General features: G+C 40.2%; 3 protein-coding genes across 4 annotated transcripts; 1 reads left to right on the forward strand and 2 right to left on the reverse strand.

Annotated features, from left to right (window-relative positions):
* Positions 1 to 1,541: 1,541 nt before the first annotated feature.
* LOC141908231 (acetyl-coenzyme A transporter 1-like) lies at positions 1,542 to 8,379 on the reverse strand. 2 transcript variants are annotated; one of them, XM_074798167.1, is made up of 9 exons: positions 8,199 to 8,379; positions 6,552 to 7,219; positions 6,262 to 6,416; positions 5,291 to 5,481; positions 4,530 to 4,714; positions 3,511 to 3,631; positions 3,278 to 3,386; positions 3,096 to 3,202; positions 1,542 to 2,471 (listed from the first exon to the last, which is right to left on the reverse strand). In XM_074798167.1, exons 2-9 carry the CDS (start codon positions 7,175 to 7,177, stop codon positions 2,277 to 2,279), a joined length of 1,689 nt encoding a protein of 562 aa, XP_074654268.1. In that variant the 5' UTR covers positions 7,178 to 7,219; positions 8,199 to 8,379; the 3' UTR covers positions 1,542 to 2,276. The 2 variants fall into 2 exon arrangements, with proteins under 2 accessions (XP_074654268.1, XP_074654269.1); XM_074798168.1 differs by having other exon boundaries at positions 6,262 to 6,412; positions 6,548 to 7,219.
* A 125-nt stretch (positions 8,380 to 8,504) lies between these two features.
* Positions 8,505 to 10,616, forward strand: LOC141908750 (cytochrome b5 domain-containing protein 1-like). Its single transcript, XM_074798933.1, has 4 exons — positions 8,505 to 8,702; positions 8,790 to 8,866; positions 9,253 to 9,471; positions 10,197 to 10,616. Exons 1-4 carry the CDS (start codon positions 8,582 to 8,584, stop codon positions 10,425 to 10,427), a joined length of 648 nt encoding a protein of 215 aa, XP_074655034.1. The 5' UTR covers positions 8,505 to 8,581; the 3' UTR covers positions 10,428 to 10,616.
* A 229-nt stretch (positions 10,617 to 10,845) lies between these two features.
* LOC141908708 (uncharacterized) lies at positions 10,846 to 18,110 on the reverse strand. The gene is made up of 8 exons (XM_074798859.1): positions 18,043 to 18,110; positions 16,037 to 16,786; positions 14,784 to 14,969; positions 13,559 to 13,903; positions 12,997 to 13,120; positions 12,324 to 12,559; positions 11,463 to 11,589; positions 10,846 to 11,380 (listed from the first exon to the last, which is right to left on the reverse strand). Exons 2-8 carry the CDS (start codon positions 16,781 to 16,783, stop codon positions 11,241 to 11,243), a joined length of 1,905 nt encoding a protein of 634 aa, XP_074654960.1. The 5' UTR covers positions 16,784 to 16,786; positions 18,043 to 18,110; the 3' UTR covers positions 10,846 to 11,240.
* Positions 18,111 to 22,745: the final 4,635 nt, after the last annotated feature.

Consider the following 22,745-nt stretch of genomic DNA (forward strand, 5'->3'; position numbering starts at 1 on the left):
CCGATAAAATCTACAACATAGCTCACAAAGACAAACTCGCCAAAGCTTATCGAAGCGGAGGATGAGATATTTCAACCAGACCGCGGCTGATATCACAACTCTTCGGTCGGAGTACTGTCGTGAGTTGTACAATTACCAAACGTCGGCAGATGCACAGATACTAGAGGACCTGGAGTCAAAAACATAAGATGAGATGGAATATGCAATTTGCATATTCCATCTCATCTCAATTTGCAATCTGGCAAGTCTCCAAGTCTGGCAAGGCAGATTGGGTTTTAATCTTATAATACCAGCTAGCCGAAATACCACAGGCTGAAGGTGATTCCATACCAAAGGTCTATCTATACGATTACGTAACAGTATATTCTGAACTGGGCAAGAGACGAAAAGACTATAGTGACAACATCAATCGTGAGTTCCTTATCCAAGAAGGGATTCTTCGAAAATGCCAAAACTATCGCACCCACAGGGACTTGACACAAAAGTAGGATTTTGACCCCAGTATCCTAGGTACTATATAAAAAGACTTTGTATATCTAGTACCTAGGATACTGGGGTCAAATCCTACTTTTGTGTCAAGTTCCTGTGATCGCACCATCAGTGTCATTAGCCACATGAGTAAGATGGTCCACCACTGGCCCTCTCACACCAGAAGGCGCAGATGAAAAGATCACATAGGACTAGTGGAAATTTCCTCAGCCTTGTGAAAAGGAGGCCGAGGTGGTCCGCTCCAACGGAACACTGGAAACACCATACAAGCATTGCCTGAAGCCAGGGAACCTCAAGAAAGGACAACGACACCGCTCCTACTGGACAGCCAGACCTGCGAACTGGCACGCTACACGCTTTGCGGAGAACCACAGTGGAGGCTGCTTGTGGAAGATGTTTGAGAATAAACTCGTTTTAACGTTTTCTACTATAAACTCGTCGAAACGAGAATTTAGGCGATGCCATTAGGTTCGAATCCCTGCCGAGGGAGGATGCATCTAAGGGGTCATTTTTTCTCTCAAGCATCGACATAACCGCATCTTCTTCAGTCGAGATCGATATTTTGATTGCGCAATAGGAGAATTGTTTCAATCACCAAATCCATCAACGCTAATGCTTTGTTTAATGAAATAATTCAATTTAAACTCTGAAGCCTGTTTTAATTAGAAATGATTTTTTTCAATTTATTTCATAATTTGTATCTTCCAAGAAAGAAATCAGATTAAACTAAAAACTACTCGGAATTTATTCATCCAAATTCATCAAATATAACTACAAACTATGTAATGATAATAAATCTTTCACCAATAATTCAATAATTGACGTTCAATAAAAGTTTACATGAATAAATAAAATTACATTTACAAAATTACATTATATGTAAATTACTAAGATAACCAGGATACTGACATTTACTCTTGATAATATGACTCCCCACCTCCAACAGCTCCCACCCACCTCCAACAGCTCCCTCCCACCTCCAACAGCTCCCACCCACCACCTACAGCCCCACCCACCCTCCAGCACCCCCATCCCCCTACAGCCAACATGAAACAGTTACTGTAGGTTCATTTTGATTTGTGAAACCTGTGCCTCTAGATATGATTGTGATTATTTTTTTCTCCTATATGAGATTGTTTGTAGGCCTATCTTAATTTCTAGGAGATTTCAACAACATTGTGACAAAAATGAAACCATCGTTTTAGCCTAGGACAATGCGAACAGTACATAGACAGAAAGGAGAGAGAAGGGAGAAACAAGAAAGAACACAGATCACATTTTGACATTCTGTAAAAAGAGGCCCCTTATAAAGAACATAAGCATACAAAATTGGGTTAAAGATCAAGACCACCTCTGATCCCCTTCCCTCAACACATCCCCGCACAGATGTTAGCAGGATGAAATGGGCTTCCCCCTCTCCCCCTCGGCTTATGATTGCGTATGTACTTTATGAACAGGTCCAAACACCGCGGGGAAAACCTGTAGAGTTTGAGCAACTGAACCTCTCGGACCCTGAGACCAGTTTCGCAGTCAACACTTAAATGAGAACAATCAAACTAGGATCGAATTTAGAACCAGGCTTAGATCGAATTCCATTTTTACGTCTACTAGGATTCATCGACTGCTGTGAATTCTAACAACTAAACCTTGCACCGGGTAAAAATTCAATCTTAATTCGTAGTCACCGACTACAGACGGCGCTATAATTCTTCATTGAATTGCTAGAGGGCGCTGTTGAGCTATAGTTCTGTTATATAGCACCGCTGACCGTGTTAAACCTGTGAAAGTCAACTGGAATGTTTCTGTTTCTCGACGACCCTCGATTTCGGTTTCGTCCACGCCGATTCCGGTAGATCTTGTAATCGCATCACTCGATTCCACGCCCATCGTAACCATAGACACCCGATTATAACGCATACGATCGATTCGATGTAATATCCATCGACGTCGGTCGAACATTTCCCTCCGGACGTTTCACAATTCTGCGAATAAATATAATCATCGAATATTGAATCGCGGTCCCGACAGATCAGTCATACAGAATTCAAGGATAAAATTTCAAATTTCGAGTAGTGTATGTATCAGTTTCATATCCCAATTGCTGTCGACTCCTCCTAAATCGGTTCTGTTTACCTCAGTAAACTGTTAATTCAGTTAGTTTGTAATTAAATATAATCCTTTACACTAACTAAACTCAGTTTCTAATCCAGTAACCGCCTAAACCATTGAATTCAGCGGAATCTGTTTGTATAAGGCTTATATGACTACTAACTAGGCCTAAAACCTAAATATTTTCAAATTGCCAATTTCTCAAAACTCAAGTAGTTTTCTCTCAAGGATTTAAGGGCATTTTGCTCAGCTTCAAGGATTCAAGGAGCTTGAAAAACATTTTTGGTTTAGAAGGAGTTTTCGAAGAATCAAGGAGTCATAGGGACCCTGAGAATATATTCATTGAATACTTCAGAACGAGAATCATGAAAATCAGGGAAATAAGACTGTTTTTCCAAATAAATTCATGTTGACTCGAGATTGGTTTAAACCCCCACACCCCGAGTTGACCGGGGGTAAGCGCAGAGTCTACCATGATGTTGTTATGAAATACTTACTTTCACTTGTTCAGGATTACTACAAGTTCCGCCCTCTGGTCCCAGACACGATTTCCAAGTTAAGGCGTCTACGAACCACAGAACTATCGACACCGGCCAATTACCCCCTAGAAATACAAATACACATCGGTATATAACTACACCGACATTCCACCCTAGATCCGCCGTGGAAACACACCTACCTAGATTACTGACAGTATTCAGCATTGTCATATACGTTCCGCCGATAGCGGGATCACTGATCCTAGCGCTAAACGACATACTCGATACGAACATACAATACAACGCCACCTAGCGAGAGAAAAATAAACTAATACATCAACCGGTCGCTGCGGTGAATATGAAACCGTACAGTGAGATGAGAGGCACCCCTGTCAGCACCCCCGGGGGGATGGACCAGTTTTTTAATGATTACCTGGTGCAAAGCGTAAACGAATATCAACAATCCGTAGTAGAACATCGGATAATCACCGTTTAGTAACCGCGTAAACGGCGTCACCCAAACAACACCCGCAAATATTAAACCTAGAAATAATCTGTAAAAACAAAAACAACCGATTAGATATTTTACTGACTCTCTTCACTAACTACGCATCACTGAAATTATCACTCGATTAGAATTTTACTCAAAGAGTTAAACAACTCGAAATTTTAAATCCATAGTCAAACTTAACCCTTTCAGTGCGTCTACATCGCAGTGCGGTGTACAAATCAGTGATAGATTTTGCTAGTACACCGCACTGCGGTGTATTGATGTAGTTAGTAATTATCTCTCTTGAAAAATGGCAGCACCTGTCAAACATAGTGAAATACTAGTAACTAACGATACACCGCGCCGCGGTGTAGATGCCCTATAGTGGTATTACCGTTATTCAACACACTAAGGTGGAATTTTTAAAAATTTTCAAATTATCTCCAGCACTATAGGGTATTAATTGGTCAGCACTGAAAGTGTTAACCAGGAACTTTAGAACTGGAATCTCTTGAATCACGATAAAAGTTGATATTTTTTGTTTACGCATTTGAATCGATAACACGAGAAAACAAATCGTACTTAAGGATCCAGTTCCACAGTTTGTGAATTAGGGTTAACTCTGAGTTAAGATTAGTTCATTTTCAATGTTTTAACTCAAATCTTAACTCACGACTGTGGAACTGGGCCTAAAGTAGGTTAACTAGTTTATAAGACGCACGAGCTTTCACTACTACTATTGTATATAGTGGAACCTCGTTACAGCGAACTTCATGGGACCAGAAAAAATGTTTGTTATAACCGATAGTTCATTGTATCCAATCCAGTATGAAATTAATTAAATCGTCTTAATTCCGATGAATCGTTGTATCTGAGTTCATTTTAACGAGGTTCAACTGTAGTAGCTCCTTCAGTGAGTGAGTCACTCACTCTGAATTTAAGAACTGTAATGTGCACGGTACCTGTATATATAAGATTTTAGGTAAATGCTCATCGGTTTCGGACCCGCTGTGTATTTACTGATTATCACTGGTAACAGTATCTGTATCGGAACCATCGGCACAGCTAGCATCGCCAGCTTCTCTTTAGGAACTCCGGCTTCTATCAGCTTTAAACCGGTTACCGCATCAGCCGCCGCGAAACCCATCTGTCAACGCAGAAAGGAAATCCTCATCAAGAACTGATATAATACGTCGTCATTATCGTCAGATTTTAGCAATCGATGGCAAATTGTCTGATTTCAGAAGATACCGTAGTTTGACTTCGTGTACATCGTTACTGAGTGAAGAATACAGTGAAGGTGAAGCAGGGTTTCCAGTGGTAAGGCCAGGGTAAAAAGAAGTACTAAGGACCTTTTCTGCAATTTTAGACCCAAAAAGGAAAGAAAGTACTAGGAAAGAAGTACTTTCCAGTAAAATGAGGGCCCATAAGGGAGCATTTTCGCAATACCTTTGCCGGAATACTAGTCATGTAGACCAGTCATATATTCCAGTGTAATTCCTTGAGACTTTCCAGCATATTCAATCTTACTGACAATTGAATTACCAGGCTTTACTAATAAAATACTTCAACAGTCGAATTCACGACAAAATACATAAAAATTTGGAAGGACTTTATATCAAAAGGAAGCACTTGGAATCAAAAAGAAGGACAAAGATGATGTTTGTCCAAACTTTTTCCAAAAGAATGACTGCTGGAAACCCTGTGAAGAATTTAGATTTACCTTAGCCGTGAGTAGTACCGACATGTACGACAAGACTGCTGGCAGTTTCATGATTGAGAACAGTTGTCTATAAGTAACCATCACGTTCTGTAATATACTACCTTTTATTTCTTCATCAGTTTTCTCATGTTTAAATATCCAAACTAAGGACGTCGACAAAATGAAAATAATTCCCCAGAAAAATAGAAAACCTAAAAATAAATAAATTAAACAATCAAATTGGAATTGTTATATTGGATCCAGTTCCACGCATTCGTGAGTTAAAATCTTTGATTACTAATCTTTCAAATTTCAAGTTAAACTTCAAATTACAAACTGTGGATTTGGATCCTGAACTGTGGAACTGAGTAGAGAACTGTGGAACTGAGTACAGAACTGTGGAACTAAATCCAGAACAGTGAAACTGAGTCCAGAACTGTGAAACTAAGTGCAGAACAGTGGAACTGGATCCTGAACTGTGGAACTGAGTACAGGACCCAGTTGGACCACAGTTGTGAGTTAGAGTTAACTCTGAGTTAAAATTAGTTCATTTTCAATGAGTTAAATCAGGGTCAAATCTTAATTCCGAACTGTGGAACTGGACCCTGAAATGTGGAACTGGGTATCAAACTGTGGAACTGAGTACAGAACCGTGGAACTGAGTCCAGAACTGCGGACCGGAGTCCAGAACTGGGGAACTAAGCGCAGAACTGTGGAACTGGATCCTGAACTGTGGAACTGGGTATCAAACTGTGGAACTGAGTACAGAACAGTGGAACTGAGTCCAGAACTGGGGAACTAAGCGCAGAACTATGGAATTGGATCCTGAACTGTGAAACTGAGTACAGAACTGTGGAACTGAGTATCGAACTGTGGAACTGAGTATCGAACTGTGGAACTGAGTATCGAACTGTGGAACTGAGTATCGAACTGTGGAACTGAGTACAGAACTATGGAACTGTGTTGTGTATCTGTGATATCTAGAGACTTACTTGAGAATGTTATGACTCCATCTTTCTGCGGAACCGAACGAAGGTAAGCGTTACAAAAATCAGGAGATTCCAAAGCAAGAAATACAATATTTCCCAAACTATAACCAACTGTTTGTCCTATAGTGTTACACGTAGAAGCCCATCCTACATTCTTCCTGAAATACAATAGAAACTCTGAACACAGTAAATACATCCCCTCAACTCCCAAATCCATAATAATACCACATTTCAAACTTAACTGGGTGTGAATGGCTGCATTTTAGACTGCTGCCCAGTGAGGGGTAACATACCTGGATAACATAGTCAGCGCCCAACCATCGACAGCAATATCCTGAGTCGCAGCCAGAAAATACAGCGAAAAAAACACTATAGTCAACAATAAAACGTTCACCTCTCCGCCATCTTTATCATCGCCTAGCAACTCGGTAATATGACCGGACATTACGAGCATGAATATACCCATCAGATACTGGACCGGAATCAACCATGTTTTACGCTTACCGAACCGCGGTAAAAAAACAGCGTCAACAATCGGCGCCCATAGCAACTTTAAACTGAAAGGCCAGAATATAAAACTGAACATCGCTTGCTGTTTATAACTGACTTTGCGACTCTGTAAGATGAGCGGGATGCTCCCGGAGAGACCGAGGGGAATCCCCTGTAACACGTAGAGGAACAATAAAACGGCTACGTTCGTGTAGTCACCCTTTAAACCCATCCAGCCGTCCTTATTCCTGTCCTCCTCGGCGTCATCGTTCTCGTCCTGCGAGTCGTCACGGCGACTGGACCCCGTGTACGATATGTGTAACGGTACATGTGGAAAATTCAACTCCGAATCCATCTCAATATTTTCGTCGGGGAAATTGCTGAATTGCGGAGACTTTCTCGATTTTGACCGGCGCGCTTGAACTGGCATCGTAGATTTCGCTGTGGCGCCCCCTGGCGTCGTGTTTAAGTGCTGAAAATACGCGAGAACTTATTGTGGATTGTAATGATAATCTGATTAATGATGAGGCGCTTTTACGAAAATGAATCCGATTCGGTTAAGCTAAATCCGATTCGATGGCGGAAAACGAAAGGATTAGTAAATCCATAGAACTATAATCGAACGAGAAGGCCAGTAATCATGTGTTTTGTTCAGCGCCCTCACCAGTGGCGATAAACAATAGATGTTGTAGACTGGTTGCCGGTCTCTATTCTTAATCTAGCGTTTTTTATTGATTTTTTTAAGTCTTAATACCAAATCTTGAAAAACGGTAATGTTCAATGCTCGCAGAGATTAATATAATCGAAAATATTTTCGAGAACCTATTGTTTATCGCCAACGGTGAGGGCGCTGATCGATTTCGAAGATAGCAAAGGCAAATGTATAGTGACATCACGGAGTTGGCCTTCCCGTTCGCTTATAGTTCTATGGTAAATCGAATCCTTTTTCGTAAATGATTCAACAAATCAATTTATCAATTTAAAGGTCGCGATTCAAGAGAAAATGGGCGTCAATGGTGAATGAATTATTGATAGATGAAGGTCTGCGATAGATGTCTTTAGCCCGCGGTTGAAGAGGACGCCATGTTGAATTTCACTGACTAAATTGCCACTAACTTGCTCGCCGAGCAAGTTAGTCGATTCAATAAATCAATTTACTAAACCGTTTCCATAAACTTGTTGATTTACTAAATTGGATTCACTAAACTGTGTGTGCCGTAAACGTGAAACTTTAATCGATGTACAAAGATTCAGTTTCGTAAAAGCGCCTATAATCACACATGATTTATAACATATGTTGTGATTCCTGCACAGGGAAGCGAGTATCACCGGGACAGGTTTTCAGCACATTTAATCGGTTTTCTGCAGCTCCTCCAGAAATGGTGAAATCCCAAACGGACCTAGATGATAAATAGAGTTGACATAAATCCTGCTAAATGGTTAAAACTTACTCGATTGGTTAATTAACGGAATTAATCGAGTTTTAATGGAAAGATTGTAAGGCAACGTCAGCGTCTATCAACAACTACCAGCTGGTGCTGCCATCTACAGCGCAATCGGGAACGACACGGTTCGATTCTCGAATAAATTGAATCAAACAAAAACAAACTGAATTTCAATTTAGACTCTCTCATCTTGTATATCTTTTTAAGTTAATTGCATAACTAACGATCTCAGACTGTATTTAGCATAACCTAAACCTTCCCGCTTCCCAGATTCCCCACCAGCGAGCACTTGTTCACTTCCGGAATCCCCGGTTCCCTGGTTACTGTTTACGGAAGTGAAGCTGATTTTTGACAGTTTTGACTAGGATTTCGTTCACAAATATCAGATAATGGGTCGCGCCAAGTATTTCACACCTCTAGAAGTGTCGATACACAACACGATCGATGATCTGTGGGTTTCATTTTTGGGAAAAGTTTATGATTTGACGACTTTGTGTCAGAAATCAAGAGGTAAAAACTGCAACAATTCAATTCAATTTAAAAAAAAGTTGATGATTGTTTCTGTACTCATCAATTTCTCATTGTAACTCATTTCAGGGGATGTTTTATTGAAACCGATTCTGAACTCGGCTGGAAAAGATATTTCACATTGGTTCAATCCGAAACTGAAAGATGTAAGTCACAAGCAAAGCCTCAATAATAATGAATGCAACTCAACTCCAGTCTGTGTCAATGCGAGCCTGACCAAGAATAAAAGATTTAACAGAGTATTCTACTAGATACCACCTTTTAAGAAACAGGTGGTATAGGCCTGTAAATCATTGATTTTGGGCCTCAGACCAAATGTGATGCAGTGGCAAATAGCGTTTTTTTCTTTCTTTAATGTTACTATGTTTTTGATGAAATTGCCGCAGCAATACAAGAACCTATCAAAAATCGGCAATTGCTTCCAACGATTAAGTTTCCTTCCTCAATTCACCACCAGGCAGGACACAAACTGTGCGCATTGATGGGATCTCGGTATTGGTACAAACTCAATTGTTTATTTTCTAATTTATAGATTCGAACGCATGTCGACCCGGTAACAGGCTGCGTGATACCCTATACTCCGCACGGCAGGTTCGTTCATATTCCACCTCCATGCCCGCGGTCCGATTGGGCAAATGATTTCGGACGTCCATGGTGGAAAGATGATTCATACATGGTCGGAATTCTGTCCAAGAAAACCAGATTCATAAACATTGTGAACACTTTGACTTCTCAGGATCAAGTTATCGAGGTAATTACTTATTTCCACAGTTCAGTATCCAGTTCCACAGTTCAGGGCACAGTTACGCAGTCCAGCACCTGGTTCAACAGTTCTGGATCCAGTTCCACAGTTCTGATTCCAGTAGCACAGTTCTGGATCCAGTTCCACAGTTCGGGATCCAGTTCCTGTTCTGGACCCAGTTCCACAGTTCTCAGCTGCACCCACTTCCAGTCCAGCACCTGGTTCCACAGACCCAGTTCCACAGTTCTGGATCCAGTTCCACAGTTCTGAATCCAGTTCATAAGTCCAGGATCTGGTCCTACAGTTAAAATCCAACTCAAGTTGAAATATTTGAGAGTCAAACTCAATCAAGAACTGTGGAGACGGATCCAACATAAGTCTTCACTGTATTAACCCTTTCAGTGCATCTACACCGCAGTGCGGTGTACGAATCAGTGATGGATTTTGCTAGTACACTGCACTGCGGTGTATTGATGTAATTAGTAATTACTAATTATCTCTCTTGAAAGATGGCAGCACCTGTCAAACATAGTGAAATATTAGTAACTAACGATACACCGCGCCGCGGTGTAGACGCACTAGTGGTATTCCCGTTATTCAACACACTAGGGTGGAATTTTTAAAAATTTTCAAATTATCTCCAGCACTATAGGGTATTAATTAGCCAGCACTGAAAGGGTTAACTAGATCCGTTTTGATGACAGGTTATTATTATATGTGTGTTTAATTCGTAGGTTTGTTCCGAGGAAACGATCAATGAAATATTGACGCGATATTTAATCTATAACGCTCACGCCGCGAGTTACACGTGGAAATTCGACGGAGTCGTTTTAGATATGGATAAAACTCTCGAGGAAAACGGAATCATCGACGAAGACGAACAGTTTTACGAGTTACGAATCGACGATCGAGAATTCAGACAAACTATTCACCTTTATTATAACGACGACCTCACCGAAGCCTAGAGATAAAAGCGCGCGCACGCGGAGGATTAGAGGCGAAAAATATCGAAAATTATTCTTTTGAATTTGAACGTTCTAACGAGAATTCTGTTTATCAAAACTTATACCGTCGATTTCGATTAAATTTTGTTGATTTTTCATTTCTCTACGATAAATCTATGGAAACTTGATTTTTTGTATTCTATTTCTTTTTTTTTCGTTGTAAATAAATAAATTCATGTAAAAAGATTGAAAATAATGATAAAGTTTTCACAGTTAAACGCAAACGACTTTCCGAGTCTTCGTTTTATACAATTAAATTATCTTATCTACTAAGGAGACTTGATTATCAGAGGGCCAGTCAGGTATTGAAGTCACCCCCCATCCCCCCCCCCCGCCCGAAGGTCACCTGGGGCCGGTTCTAGTCTATAGTCTAGTACCATCTTAGTTCTTGAGCCAATCTAATAATTATTAAAGACTAGTATTAAGATTTAAGACCTCTTTTGGACTTAGATCTTGACTATGGAGCTAGCCCCTGGCTTACAACCCCCAAAATGATATTGTGAGAAGATTCGTAGAGGAGCCGTGTTAACCGCATTTAGAAAAAATAAAACGAGACGAGTAGTAAAAGCTCATTCACCTGATGAAGCTATTATACATAAGTAGCAAAATCTCGTGCTTCAAATAAATAGTTAACCTATATAGTACTACTCGTTTTGTTGTATTTATTCAAAATAAAATTGTGAAACCATTCCACGCATCAATTGCAGCTGCAATTTTTTAAATCATTTCAAATTTTTCTACATGCAATTTTATTTCGAATAAATACCGAGCAGTTTAAAATCGATAGTTCAAATAGAATATATCTTCGACGAGGCATTGAATGATCTTTCGTTTATCTCTGACGATATTCCGGTGATCGAGAATCACTTGCTGTAAATCTTCGTTCAGAATATTCAAATTCTCCGAATAATTAACTGAAAATAGAACGATCATAGCATTGAAACCCGCTTTATGAGGGGGAGCTAAACTGGGTCTATTTTTTTTTTAAAAACTTACATTTATTTTTACTACACATGATGAACACGGTCCAAACAGAACCGGCAAATAGATCTTTCGGTTTCGGAAATTCGTGTTCCAGGTATAAAAGTTTCGCCAGAAAAGCATAGGCATATCTGTAGAGAGCCTGTAAAGCAGAACAGTTATATAGGGACGATTCATTTATTGCACTTTAAGTTTTAGAATTTGGGTTTTTCAACCCACCTCCCCCTGTACGCCAAATCGGTCATTTTTTCATTTTTAAGCATTACAGTACGCAATTGCACTTAAACCCCTCCCTTCCCACTCCCCTAATGTGCACTTAATAACTGAATGACACCATAACTTAAAACCTTGGTAACAGTTTTAAAGACTAGATTTTACTTTAACCCGACTTCAGCTCTACTAGGCTATTAGTCACTAACCCTTGAGTTCAGGTTTTCTTTTAACCTCCTCAACCCGCTAAGTGCCACGCAGGGCATTATAAGCGGGTTCGATGTTTCTTTTTCCCAATGGGGGAGAGACCAGAGAAGAACCTTCGACCAAGAAACTCTGTCGCCACCAGGGTTTGAACCCATAAACCCCGGATTGACGAGACCAGTGACCGGCGGCTTAAACCACTCGGCCACTGCACCTCTCGTTGTTCAGGTAAAAAGATTGGATCCAGTTCGCCAGGTTTGAGATCGAAAATGAGCTAATTTTAACTCACACTCAAAACTGCAATTGGATCGTGATTTCTAAAACTGGACCTTGAATTCAAATCGAATAGATAAACATACCAGTAGTTGAGGATAGGCCCTAGATCCAGTTCCACAAAATTATCATAAACTGAAATATCATGAAACTGTATCCAGGGGTCAAAGTTCAAAAACACTGGGTTACCTGGAACCAGTTACTAATAGTAACGCAGCGAACGTCTGGCTTCACTTCAATCGACTGATACAAGTTTAAATCGACGACGCCGGATTCAGAGTGAAATAAACACGCGACTAGCGTTACAAACTCATCCTCGCTTAAACATAGGTACCTGCCCCAGTTCAACTTCAGAAAATACCGCAATAAATAACAAATAAATCCGTTCCAGCGACCGAACCGATTGAAATAGTCTCCTTTAAAACCTGGAAAAACACGAAATAACAGTTAAATAGCATTTTAATGAATGAAATTGATTTTTTTGTTAACCCATTCACTGCAATGCGGTGTATAAATCATTGATTGACTTTGCTAGTACACCGCACTGCGTGTACACCAAAATCTTTAATAAAAGATGGCAGCACCTGTCAAACACACCAGTTGAATTTAAGTAACTAACAATACACCGCGCCATGGTGTAGCCGCATTATTTACAGCTGATGCCTGTTATTTGATGCACTGGGCTGGAGTTTTTCAAACATTTTCAAATTATCTCCAGCACTTTAGGGTATAAATTAGTCAGCACCGAAAGGGTTAACATAAAACAATTCATTGATTTCATTAGGAGAAATGTTTTCTGTCTTCAAAATAGAGAAGATTTGGCTAATCGATATTTCTCAATCGACCGCGAGGTTCAACCTACCCGGAGATTCTTGATGCGTTAGTATTTGTTGTAGCATTTTTAAATTCTGCCACACCCGATCTGGTTGTATATAGTCAGCGGTTCGTATCGTGGCTCCATCCGGTAAACATTGAGCAGCTTCGATCTAAAACCAAAATGCAAAAGTTTGGTTTTAAAAATTCTCTAAACATTTCTTGCACAGGCTGCATTCTAAGTCAGGCCTTTTGGAACTGGAGAAAATCTGTCCAACTTGAGAATGATACCGTGCAGTAGGATGGTATATTTGAGTACAATCAGTAGTGATGGAATGACTCGGGTTTTAGTTTTACTATCAGATAAGCTATGCAGTTTTCATTAACCATAGGTTAAGTTCAAGCTACTTTTGACAGCAACTGACCCCAGACCATCTGACCCCAGACCAAATGACCCCAGACCAACTGACCCTAGTCCAATTGACCCTAGACCAAATAACCCTAGATCAACTGCAACCCCAGACAAACTGACCCCAGACCAACTGGCCCCAGACCAATTGACCCTAGATCAACTCACCCAGAGACCAACTACTGATCTAGCCCAGACTCACCTCAGTAGTCTGCATTTGTTCTTGCGGAGTCCTGCCATATTCTATCACTACATTCTCATCAACGGGTAACACTATTCTATAGATGAAACTGCGTAAGTCCGATAGAACAGATTCGATACACGGGTGTCCGATACTCATATCTTCGATTAACATTCGATGCCAATAGAAATTATTATGCATCGCTAGAACGTTACTGGGTAACGATCCGTTAGACACGCATTCCACGAGATAGTCCGTTAAATGTCCTGCTTTTAGTGAACGATATTCCGTCGTCGATTGAGTTGATTTCAACGAGTAGAAATCTCGAGAATGATCAATAGCGAGTTTTAAACGTTCGTTTTCGAGCTGAAACGAGATAAAAGAGAAATTTGGATGGGATAACTAATGACTAATCTCAAATAGTAGCCGTAGTCAGGTCTATCCCTCCCTAGTCAGTAACTTGTCGGGTTTAGTTTCAGGAACCGATATTTTCATGCCATTGATTGTGAACTGAAGTCAATAAGAAAGTATTTTCAACCCTTTTTCAAACCTTGTCATCCCTAACGTTGGTATAAGCCCATCCGCATTATAAAAGCATACCACCAACGATTAGGTAACAAAATAACCCCCTCCCGTACCCTCTGTAAAACGAGAATTTGGCAAAATTGAACACTCAGGAAGACGACAAAATAAGATACTGGTAGAAATTTACAAAGTGGAAAATGAGTCCGACGCACTCCAGCGGACAGAACCAGATATAAACAGAATTTTTAGCATTTCTGTCATTTTCCAATGCAATTCAATAAATTTAGTCTATAGTACCTAGCTGTCGTTACCCAAACAAGGAACCCGTAACAACGACTGGTATTCAGACTAGATTCAATTCTATCTGTACAAGTTATACTTTTTTGCAATCCTTCATTTACAATGAAGAGTGGATAAAAAAAGCGATGATTTATCCGGACTGCACAACTCTGCTGATGTGAGGTATGCACACCCAAAATTAAGAGAAATATCCCAAAAAGATCATGGACAATCAAAAATAAATAGACTTTAGCTGGATACATCTTGCGACGAGTCGGAAGGCGTCGGGTTGCCGCACCCATTTCGCAGGCCATTTCGCCTAAGATGTTTTTTATCGGGTATGTACATGTACTACCAAAACTGACTGAGCTAGGCCGCTTGATGTGCTCTGAAGTCGAGTTGAAATAGACATTAAGAGTAAAAAAGCCTAGGCGATACGTACGAGCTCAGAGTGCATTAAATGATGATTCTCGAGCGCGCGATGTCTGACTATCCATCCGGCGAGTTCTCCGAAACTAGCGTTCGTTCGTAAACCGAGTTTATCTCTGACGGACGACGTTAAAACCGGTTTCGTAAAATCGTTACCCGCGACGATCGCGAACTCGATCAACTGTTCGTGATCCCGAAACTAAAATGAAACAAAGTATTCAATCTTTCATTTAAAAATTGATCAAACATTCGCAAACATCGTTTACTACTTAACCCTTTCAGTGCGTCTACACGGTGTATTGATTTAATTTGTAATTACTAATTATCTCTCTTGAAAGATGGCAGCACCTGTCAAACATAGTTAAATATTAGTAACTAACGATACACCGCACCACTGTGTAGACGCACTATAGTGCTATTCCCGTTATTCAACACACTAGGGTGGAATTTTTCAGAATTTTCAAATTATCTTCAACACTATAGGGTATTAATTAGCCAGCACTGAAAGGGTTAATACTACTTACTACTCAATTATAAAGTTCTACGTATGGTTTTTAAACTTATAAACAGTATTGCGCCATTTCACCTACAAGAATATCGTTGTACCGACCTACTAGATCTCTTCGATCAGCTCAAAACAATACCAGTTTCACTGTTCCTAAACGCTTTGCGACTCTAGGGCTTTTAGGTTTTATGCACCCACTCTACGGCATTCTCTTCCCCGGTCAATAAGGAAATGCCCATCAGTAATTAATTGTTTCATGAATCCGATCTCAAAACTTATCTTTTTAGATTAACTATTTTTTCTGATCGCGTGCTTTGTTTGTTTTAAAATATCTTTTAGAGAGATTATTTTATAGTTTATATATATATATATATATATATATATATATATATATATATATATGGGGCGGTGTGGCCGAGCGGTTAGTGTTCGACTCTGGGAAGCCAGGTCGTGGGTTCGAACCCCGTACATTGCCATAGTGTCCTCGGACAAGACACTTATCCGTATTGCCTCTCTCCACCCAGGAGTAAATGGGTACCTGGCCTGATAGCTGACTCCTGAGCATTTGTTAGCAGCTCGGTGTTACTTCTCCCCAGGGAGAGATGACTGATACATGTTAGAGTATAAAATTGGCCGGGGTAATAATATCGAAAAATGTAAAGCGCTCTGAGCAGCCTGGCTGGATTTAGCGCTATATAAGATACATATTATTATTATATAAATAAATGAATTATTATCTGATCATTATTACCGGTACTTACCCCTAATAACCGCTGTACGGCTGTAACCCTGATGACACCAGCTAACAATCGTGTCGGTTTCTCCGAGTAAATTGTCCTCTCGCCGAGTTGTAAATCGTTTTCCAAATCGAATAACTTCAACGGAATGAAAACCGAATCGCGAAACAGAAAGAAATCGGAATCGTTGCTTAAAACGGCGAAGGCTTTCGGTCGCCGGGTTAGATCGCGCGCCAGAATCGAATCGGCTTCCTCGGCGATGCAGTGCACCATCTCGACGCGTAACCGTAGCAACGATTCGAATATTTGAATCTCCAAACAGACGGGTCGAATGTTGACGTGCGCCGCGAGTGTCAGAACGTCTGTCGAGCCGGAGCAGACGTTTAAAATCGTTCCCAATTTATCTAGATCGTCGCGGTGACGCGAACGCCATGTGTCCAGTTTCAAGTCCGTTTGACGGCGATTCACGCCTTTACCCGCATCGACATAAAACACCGGATGTACTCCGATCCGACGCAAATCCTCGACTAACTTCGTCACGAAATGATGAAGTATTTCATATTCGCCGCCCGCAAAACGCAGATACGCATTACCGCCGGTCGCCGCAGTTAGGCTCTTCCAGAACAGGTCGACGATGTGGTGTTGAAACGCGTAGTAATCGACGAGAATCTCGATTCCGTGGTTCTCTCGAGATTTCTCGACTAAATCGATAAATTCTACGGTTTTGTGTCGATTTTGTAGAACGTACGACATCAGACCTCGAACACCCATCTTCTACTAAAATATAAACAGTAATTACTGAGTGAGGGGTCTCTATCCCCCAATGCTAGGCATAGAGATACTAGGGGGTCTTACCAGATCTTGAAAGGAAACTACATATTGACAGGGGTAGTCTGAATAGACTTTGAACAGGCTTTTTGGAACAATGGCTAGATACTAGACTAAGACTGAGGGACTGGATTGCAGGCAGAGCACAGGGACACAATCATCATCATCAATATCACAGACTTATGGATACCTGTTGAGGCCTATTGGTGTCTGGCTCGTTTGGTAATTAACATAAATTTAGGTGACGGTTTAAAATATTTCTCATGCAGCCATAGTTTGATATGCACCTAGCCCATCTTAAAGATGGGCGTTAAATGTTCTTTACATCAAATAGAATGGTTGCCAAGTATTGTAACATTACATGACTAGTTAAAAATATTGATATCAATAATCTATCATTTCGAGTTTAGATTTTAAAGAATAATAAAGTTATCTATATATAGTTAATAAGTTCTAATAGTTTTTTAGAGAAAGACTTTTGAGATTAGTTATCCATACTCAAGTTATCTAAATAAGTTTTTTCCACATTGATAAAAAAATGTGATATCAACATTTAGATGTAGCATGAATATTATAAATTAAGTGTCGTTTTTTAGGTATATATTGTTCTGTTCCGGTACACATCCATGCTGTAGTTGGGTTCCACTCTTCTTCTTGACATGCTGTTGTTGCTCCTTTTTTGTTCTGTTCTTAGCTAACTGGATCCCGTTGAGTGTTGAAGGTTCGGTCCTTTTTAATTTTATTGGGAGATGAATTCTCAATAAGAAACGGAATAAGGAACAAGTAATGAACCTCACTGGGGTCAGGAAGATGTTGTTTCTGTTAAATATGTAGAAGTTACATGGAGCTAAGATGTTCATTCTTCCTTCCATCCCCTGGTCACTAGGCACCTTCAAAAGTATTTTGACCCCAGTATCCTGGGTACTAAAGGCTATATGAAGTCTTTTAACATTTTTTCTATGGTATCTTTCTTTTTTAAATTTTCCAGGATTCTTAATATCTCTTCTAGGATACTGGGGTCAAAATCCTTTTGTGTCAAGTCCCTGTGGCGGTGGTGCTTAAAAATTTAAAATAATTTTGATTGGTTTGTAGTCTTAGTAGAGCCATACACAGGCTACCACAAGTCGAAGGCCACGTATTTTATGGATCATTTAGGGCACAGGTGGTTAATGGTGTATTCGGTACTGAATTCATTTTCTTACCTACTTCATAAATTCATTTTAACCGCAACAAATGCAAACAAACACACGTGTAGGTATTTACTATCAGGGACATACACTAATAGTGGACGGCTTGTAATGTTCAGCCGTCCACTATTCGATGATGTCCCCTGTGACCAGGTGACGGTGGGACTGAAAGTTCATCCATAATGCGCGGGTAATTTAGACGTCGCTTACGAGAATATATCGTAAATCTTCGGAGAAAGGAATGCCGAGAGGTTTTAGCTTCTTGGGTAAGGGTTATTGGGCTGTTTGCATCGATTCCGACGATAGTCAGTAACTTGTCTGTCTGTGTAGTTAGTTTCACCACCACGTCCACAATCCCACATTTTCACAAGACGCAAGCCCATCTTAAATTTAGTCTCAGGCGCGGATCCAGACTATCGCACATGCAGCACGTGCGGTAGTCGCAGTTTTCAAACCAAATGCCCTTGAAAAATTTATGTTTCGGGAAAAAAGTAGCCTAAAAAAAAGGGCACACAATTTGTGCATCAAAAAAAAATAATTGCCTTTCTGTACTAGGCCTAAAGCAAAATGTGAATGAAATAAATTGCCCAAAATCATAAAAGGCAATCTAAGGCATTTTTTACTCAAAAGGGCACTATTCTAAAAAATAAATTATTGACGCTCCATAAATTTAATCGAAAAAGGGGACATTTTGACCAAAAAATCTAAAAAAAAGGCATAAAGCGAATTGAATGTGAAGACAAATTTAGTGGCATGATACCAATGAATGTCACTCAAACTAAACTCACTCGCTGGGCATAAACGCTGGCCCTTTTCAAAGTTGGTGCCCTTTTTTCACTGTGCTGTAGTCACTGTATGACCCTGGAAACGCGCCTGAGTCTAGTACCTAGCCGTTGTTCCTCAGGGAACCCGTAACAACGACTGGTATTCAGACTAAAGCCCATCCGATTAAAAGCTTACCACCAAACGTTTAGGTAACCAGGGAAGTGTAATGGATAAACCATTACTGAGGAGCAAAATGAAGCCCCAATGAAATAAAAAGGGCGGAGGGCTCGACTCCTGATTGATTGGTCAGAGCTGGTCACTCGTCGGCCTATAGTTAGTTACCTCAGGGAAGTGGTTCTCCGCTCATTACACTTCCCTGGTTTATCTGAACATCAAAGGCAGATTTTAGGGTCCGTCGTTCCCAAGCAACCCGTAACAACGACTGGTATTCATGACTAGGTACCGGGTATGTCTCACATAAGTAGTCTGAATACCAGTTGTTTTTACGGGTTCCCTACCAGGGAATGATGCCTAGGTACTAGACTCCTCACATGAGACACTCAAAAAATCTAAACTGACCTTTTTGGAAAGGCAGAAGAAAATTCGAAATGAATGTGAAAATTTTTCAAATGTTTATATCGGGCAAAATTTCCTGAGGGTGTGCCCATGACTTTTACAGGTCGCTGGGGTCGATTCCTGTGCTTCTTTTTGAGAAAAGTGTCCTCTTCTCTTTGGTGAGGCAGTCAAAATTGGACTCTGGATCCGGCCCTGAACGTTGAATTGTAACTCTTCAATCCATGCCTACAAATGAAGCCCCAGACCCCTGTGAAGCCCCGCTAGGCCTCTATTGAAGCCTCAAACTAGACCTACCCACCACCCCAAAGCCTCCAGACCCCCCACTAGATAAATCAGTCTAAATATCGGTCCATTTTTTGCACCAAGTGGCAGTAATTGAGAATTATTCAATCAATTATTCTGCGGTTAACCGCATTTTTTCCACGTCCAAACATAGATTATGAATTACGTCAATTAGAAAGATTAGATTTACTGTTGCACAGTCTCTGTTAGTGTATTAACCTATAATAGCAGCAGCGACAATGAAAGGAATTTTGTTAAGTGTGTAAATCTTAACTCCAGGGCACCATCCACCAGCAGCAGACCTAGTAGCCTAAATAGTTCTCTGCGGGGGATAAAAATTCTGCCATGTCATTTATCAATCTGCAGCTACTTAGGGAGAATTCTTATTTCAGCGAGTAAAAATTTCAACGTTATTTTGTCTGTCTTTTCAGTTAAAAAAGAATCGATGAGATGAATTACTTGAATTCACAACATCTTGACCACCTCGATGATTGCCTTTGGGTAAGTCGTAATGAAATATGTTTCGAAAATTTCTACGAGACTAAAAATTCGCGAAAACCAGACAGATTTAGGGGAACTAGACTAGTCCATCTCCTTCAGATTTCGAATGCGCCCGCCGTGAATTTTTCTCCTGCAAAGTTTTCAAAAATTTTAGATAGAAAAAATAGAAAATAAATCCAAATAGGCCTCCGCACTGAAAAGCATCTTTTCACCCTAAATTTTCACAAAAAGTTCCCCGGGTTCCCAAGTTCGAGTTCATTTATTTCACAGAAAAGAACATGTACAACATTTGAGAAAAGTTTGACAGGATTGAGAGAAGTTTGATTTTTTAATAGGTGTATATAAATATGCTAGAAGAAATGAATATTACGTGTGTGTAATCTATGAGGGCCAAGCAAAGCCCAAAAGGCCGCTAAAGCGAGCACCCAGACCCTCCATTGCTTACATTGTCAAATTTGCCTTTTCCAAATAAAGTCTCCTTTAAAAAAATCCTAGATCGGACAGTAAACTATGCACCGAATCCGGGATTTCAGATCTCGCGTTAGAAAAAAAAGACGGAGAAGTGCGTTTCTGTTTGAGTCGTGGGAAATGGGGCCACGCCGATACTGAGGAGGAGACGCACAGTTATGATTATATTTATGAAGTACCCTGCTGAGAGTCAGTAGTGTTTCCCTTCATTTTGTTTATCTCCGGAAGTTTTTTCCACCGCTGATAAAATGTCACGTTGGACATTTTTTCGAACCGGTAATTATCAGGGGAACTGAAGATATTAAGACCGGGAATTATGTTTTAGAGTCTATTAACGGAAATATTCGATTTTCTACGCCGTGATTGTTCTGACGGTTCCGATGGTTCTAACGTCGACTGAGAATCCTCGCTATGAAACCGAAGGCGTGTGGAATTCGATCAATACATATAGCCCACTTTCTTAATGTAGTAGTCAAATAAATGCGAAATATGAATTTGCAATTGAGATAGATGGACGATCGGACTTTTAAAACTATAGATACGACGTAATGATTGACGGTGTATTAGCGGTGATTAGTCCAGTCTAAGTAATCTCTTGATTTATGGAAGACTAAACCAGAGGCGGATTTAGGAAATTTGGAAGGGTCCAGAAGAAAATTGAAGGCATTTCTCGGATAAAGCAGCCATTTCATAGGCTGCTAATGTGTTGCCATCCTCGTTACCGGTATTAGATATTATTGAAGAAATGCATGCGGAAATATGACATTTCTGAATGGATGAGTTTCAGACAAGCAGGTTTTAACGAGCTTTGACTTGGCGAAAAGGGCAAGCTCAATGGGAAGGCAGGGGTCCGGACCCCAGAGAACTCCCGTTAAATCCGCCCCTGACTGAAAGATTCTCCCGGCTGGACTTAATACATTGTTTTTTGAATTTGGCGATTTGTTGATTCAGGCTGGAGTTCAAACACCCTGAAACCAATGTCTCTTAATTTTATGAAATTCACGGGGAAAATTTGAATCGGAATTTAATGAAAACATGTTCTATTCCGTTGACGAGTATTTTTGTTGCGGTTTGCGATGGAGAAAAAAAAACCCGCACGACTTCCGAATATTATAAGAAAGAATGTCGTCGTCTTCGTTGTTTGTGGTTTTCCGTTTTTCTTGACTGGGGGAAAAAACTAGTCGTGAAAAGTACATCCAGCTCTCACCCTTATTTTTTCTGGTAGGGTGCTGAAATCATCTTTTTCATGGCCACATCCACATATAGCTGAGTTGTAGTACGTGCTGAGGTCAGATACGTGATTCGACTCTTTTTTTGCAGGAGACACCGAAGAAAAAACTTATGTTTCAGTCGGCAACGTGGGTTACCTCGAACAACATGTGGTTTTGATTTTGTGTTGACTGCGTCTGCGGTAATGTCTAGTTTTTATCGGAGTATCAAGCTTGGGAATTGAGTCCTGCGATGGGCGCTCTCTGCTGCAAAATTTTACTAAAACAAGAGTTTCGAATGTTTTACTCGCATTTAAAAAGGCGGATCCGGCGTTCTGAAAAAGGGGCACGAATGAAAGCAAGACGACGGCGAAGCCGTTTTAGGGCGAAGGGGGACTGGGGGCCCTCCCCCAAAAAATTACGTAAAAATAGACGCAATGAGGTTACATTTTGAGCGTACTTTTGCAATAAAATTGAAAATAATTCATTTGGTGAAGAAGATTTGGTCAATCCTCCAATGCAATTTAAATTTGCGGCTGCCATCAAGCAAACTAGTTTTCATTTATATATACATGTACCGGTATATAGTGGGGCTTGGCAAAAAATAGGGGGATTGGCCACTGTTTAAGATATGTGAAGAAATGAATATTAACTTTATAAGAAATGTAAAGTCTGTATATTTAAGTAATTTATGCAGGTTCAAAATAAAATCATTTTTTCTCTTATTTTTGTTTAACAAATTCATAGTTGCCACACCAAAAATATGGAAATGTATCATAATTTTCATTTTTTTACAAACAGAGCCATCGACAGCCTGAGACGATGATCCTCGTACGACCTGTGTTCCCCCCATGGCAACCCTCATGACTCATAATGAATGACAAGCGTCGATGTATTTTTTTCGTTGCTGCTGTTGCT

The sequence above is a fragment of the Tubulanus polymorphus genome, chromosome 7 (assembly GCF_964204645.1).
Source record: "Tubulanus polymorphus chromosome 7, tnTubPoly1.2, whole genome shotgun sequence".
NCBI classification, from domain to species: Eukaryota; Metazoa; Nemertea; class Palaeonemertea; order Tubulaniformes; family Tubulanidae; genus Tubulanus; species Tubulanus polymorphus.

Bases quoted from the DNA above. Each gene is read 5' to 3' on its own strand.
- LOC141908231 (XM_074798167.1), bottom strand. From the start codon at position 7,177: ATGCCAGTTCAAGCGCGCCGGTCAAAATCGAGAAAGTCTCCGCAATTC. The intron at 6,417-6,551 runs GTATGTTACCCC...ATTGTATTTCAG, and splicing joins GCGCTGACTATGTTATCCAG to GAAGAATGTAGGATGGGCTT. The intron at 4,715-5,290 runs GTAAATCTAAAT...CTGCGTTGACAG, and splicing joins CGGTACTACTCACGGCTAAG to ATGGGTTTCGCGGCGGCTGA.
- LOC141908750 (XM_074798933.1), top strand. From the start codon at position 8,582: ATGGGTCGCGCCAAGTATTTCACACCTCTAGAAGTGTCGATACACAAC. The intron at 8,703-8,789 runs GTAAAAACTGCA...AACTCATTTCAG, and splicing joins TTTGTGTCAGAAATCAAGAG to GGGATGTTTTATTGAAACCG. The intron at 9,472-10,196 runs GTAATTACTTAT...TTTAATTCGTAG, and splicing joins CTCAGGATCAAGTTATCGAG to GTTTGTTCCGAGGAAACGAT.
- LOC141908708 (XM_074798859.1), bottom strand. From the start codon at position 16,783: ATGGGTGTTCGAGGTCTGATGTCGTACGTTCTACAAAATCGACACAAA. The intron at 13,121-13,558 runs GTGAGTCTGGGC...TTTTGGTTTTAG, and splicing joins AACAAATGCAGACTACTGAG to ATCGAAGCTGCTCAATGTTT. The intron at 11,590-12,323 runs GTAACCCAGTGT...TCTGCTTTACAG, and splicing joins CTATTAGTAACTGGTTCCAG to GCTCTCTACAGATATGCCTA.